We start from the raw sequence: 1,086 nt of genomic DNA on the forward strand, positions 1-1,086 counted from the left end.
GCTGCGCTCGGCGCCGCGGCGCACAGCGAGCGCGCAGGCGGCGGCGGCGCCACCGCCGCCGGCGCCGCGGCCGCGCGCCGGCAGCAGCAGGAGTCTGCCGCGGCGGCCGCGCAGCTCGCCGGCGGCATGCTGGCGCTGCAGCAGGTGATCGGCAGCGCTTTGGGCGCGCAGCACGTGTCCGCGGCGACCGCGGCCGCCGCCGCAGCCGCCGCAGCCGCGGCAGGCGCCTCGGCTATGGGTCAGGCGTAGCGGCGCCGAGGCGGCCGCGCGGGCGCCGCCGGCATTACGGCCGGCGCCCTCGCGGGCTGGTTCGAGGCCGCCCTCTTGACCCCATCCCCTTGCTCTTCCGCCTTGCGCTCGGCCTTGCACAGCGCCTTCATGAACAATGTATAGCTTGGGCCCCTGCCTGACGGGCCCTCCCCCCTGGGGTCCCGATGCCGGGCGCGGGATTGGGCGGCACCCTCGTTGGGGTGACACTCCATGAGTCTCTTTGCAGCTGCTGGCTGCGGCCGGAGCGCACGGGCTCGCGGCTCTCAACGGTGTTTTCAGACCCTTCGGCTGCCCCCGCCGCCGCATGGCGGCCGCGGCGGCGTCGATTTGGGACCGCGGGGGCGGAGCGGGGCGTTTTTGCTCGAGGGGACAGGGCGCGGCCTGGCGGCTGGGTCCGCCCGAGCGCCAAGGCGCCGCCGCCCGCCCGACTGCCCGGCGCTACGAGCCCCCGGCGGCGTGGTTTTCCCGGCGCATTAGAGAGTGTGCGAGCGCTCTGCGCGCTCAAGACGGAGGGCAGAGCAGAGCTGCAGGCTGCACTGCGAGGGGTTATGGTTCAAACTAGTCAAGCAGGCGGCGAGCCTCCCGCGGCCGCGCCGGACCTTGCGAGCCCGCTCGGCCGCCGCCCGCAGGGAGTTTCAGCCCCAACGCGAGCGGCGTGCCGCGCGGCGGGGCGCGGCGCGGCGCGGCGCACATTAGCGCCCCGCACGACCGCGTCCCGGCCGTGTTGCTTCGCATCGATCTGTTCAAACTTGCAGTGGCGCGCACGCGCGCGCGTGGCCCCGCCCTGCTCGGCATTGCGAGCAGGCGCGGGCGCGG

The 1,086-nt window shown here is 75.8% G+C and overlaps 1 protein-coding gene across 1 annotated transcript; it reads left to right on the forward strand.

The window, feature by feature from the left end:
* Nucleotides 1–30: 30 nt before the first annotated feature.
* On the forward strand, nt 31–249 carry MNEG_12786 (hypothetical protein; the record flags this gene model as incomplete). Its single annotated transcript, XM_014038741.1, has 1 exon — nt 31–249. A coding segment is annotated over one exon (219 nt), but the record flags the coding sequence as incomplete, so codon positions are not given.
* Between the last annotated feature and the right edge of the window lie 837 nt (nt 250–1,086).

This window comes from Monoraphidium neglectum, assembly GCF_000611645.1.
Source record: "Monoraphidium neglectum strain SAG 48.87 unplaced genomic scaffold scaffold03435, whole genome shotgun sequence".
Taxonomy (NCBI): Eukaryota; Viridiplantae; Chlorophyta; class Chlorophyceae; order Sphaeropleales; family Selenastraceae; genus Monoraphidium; species Monoraphidium neglectum.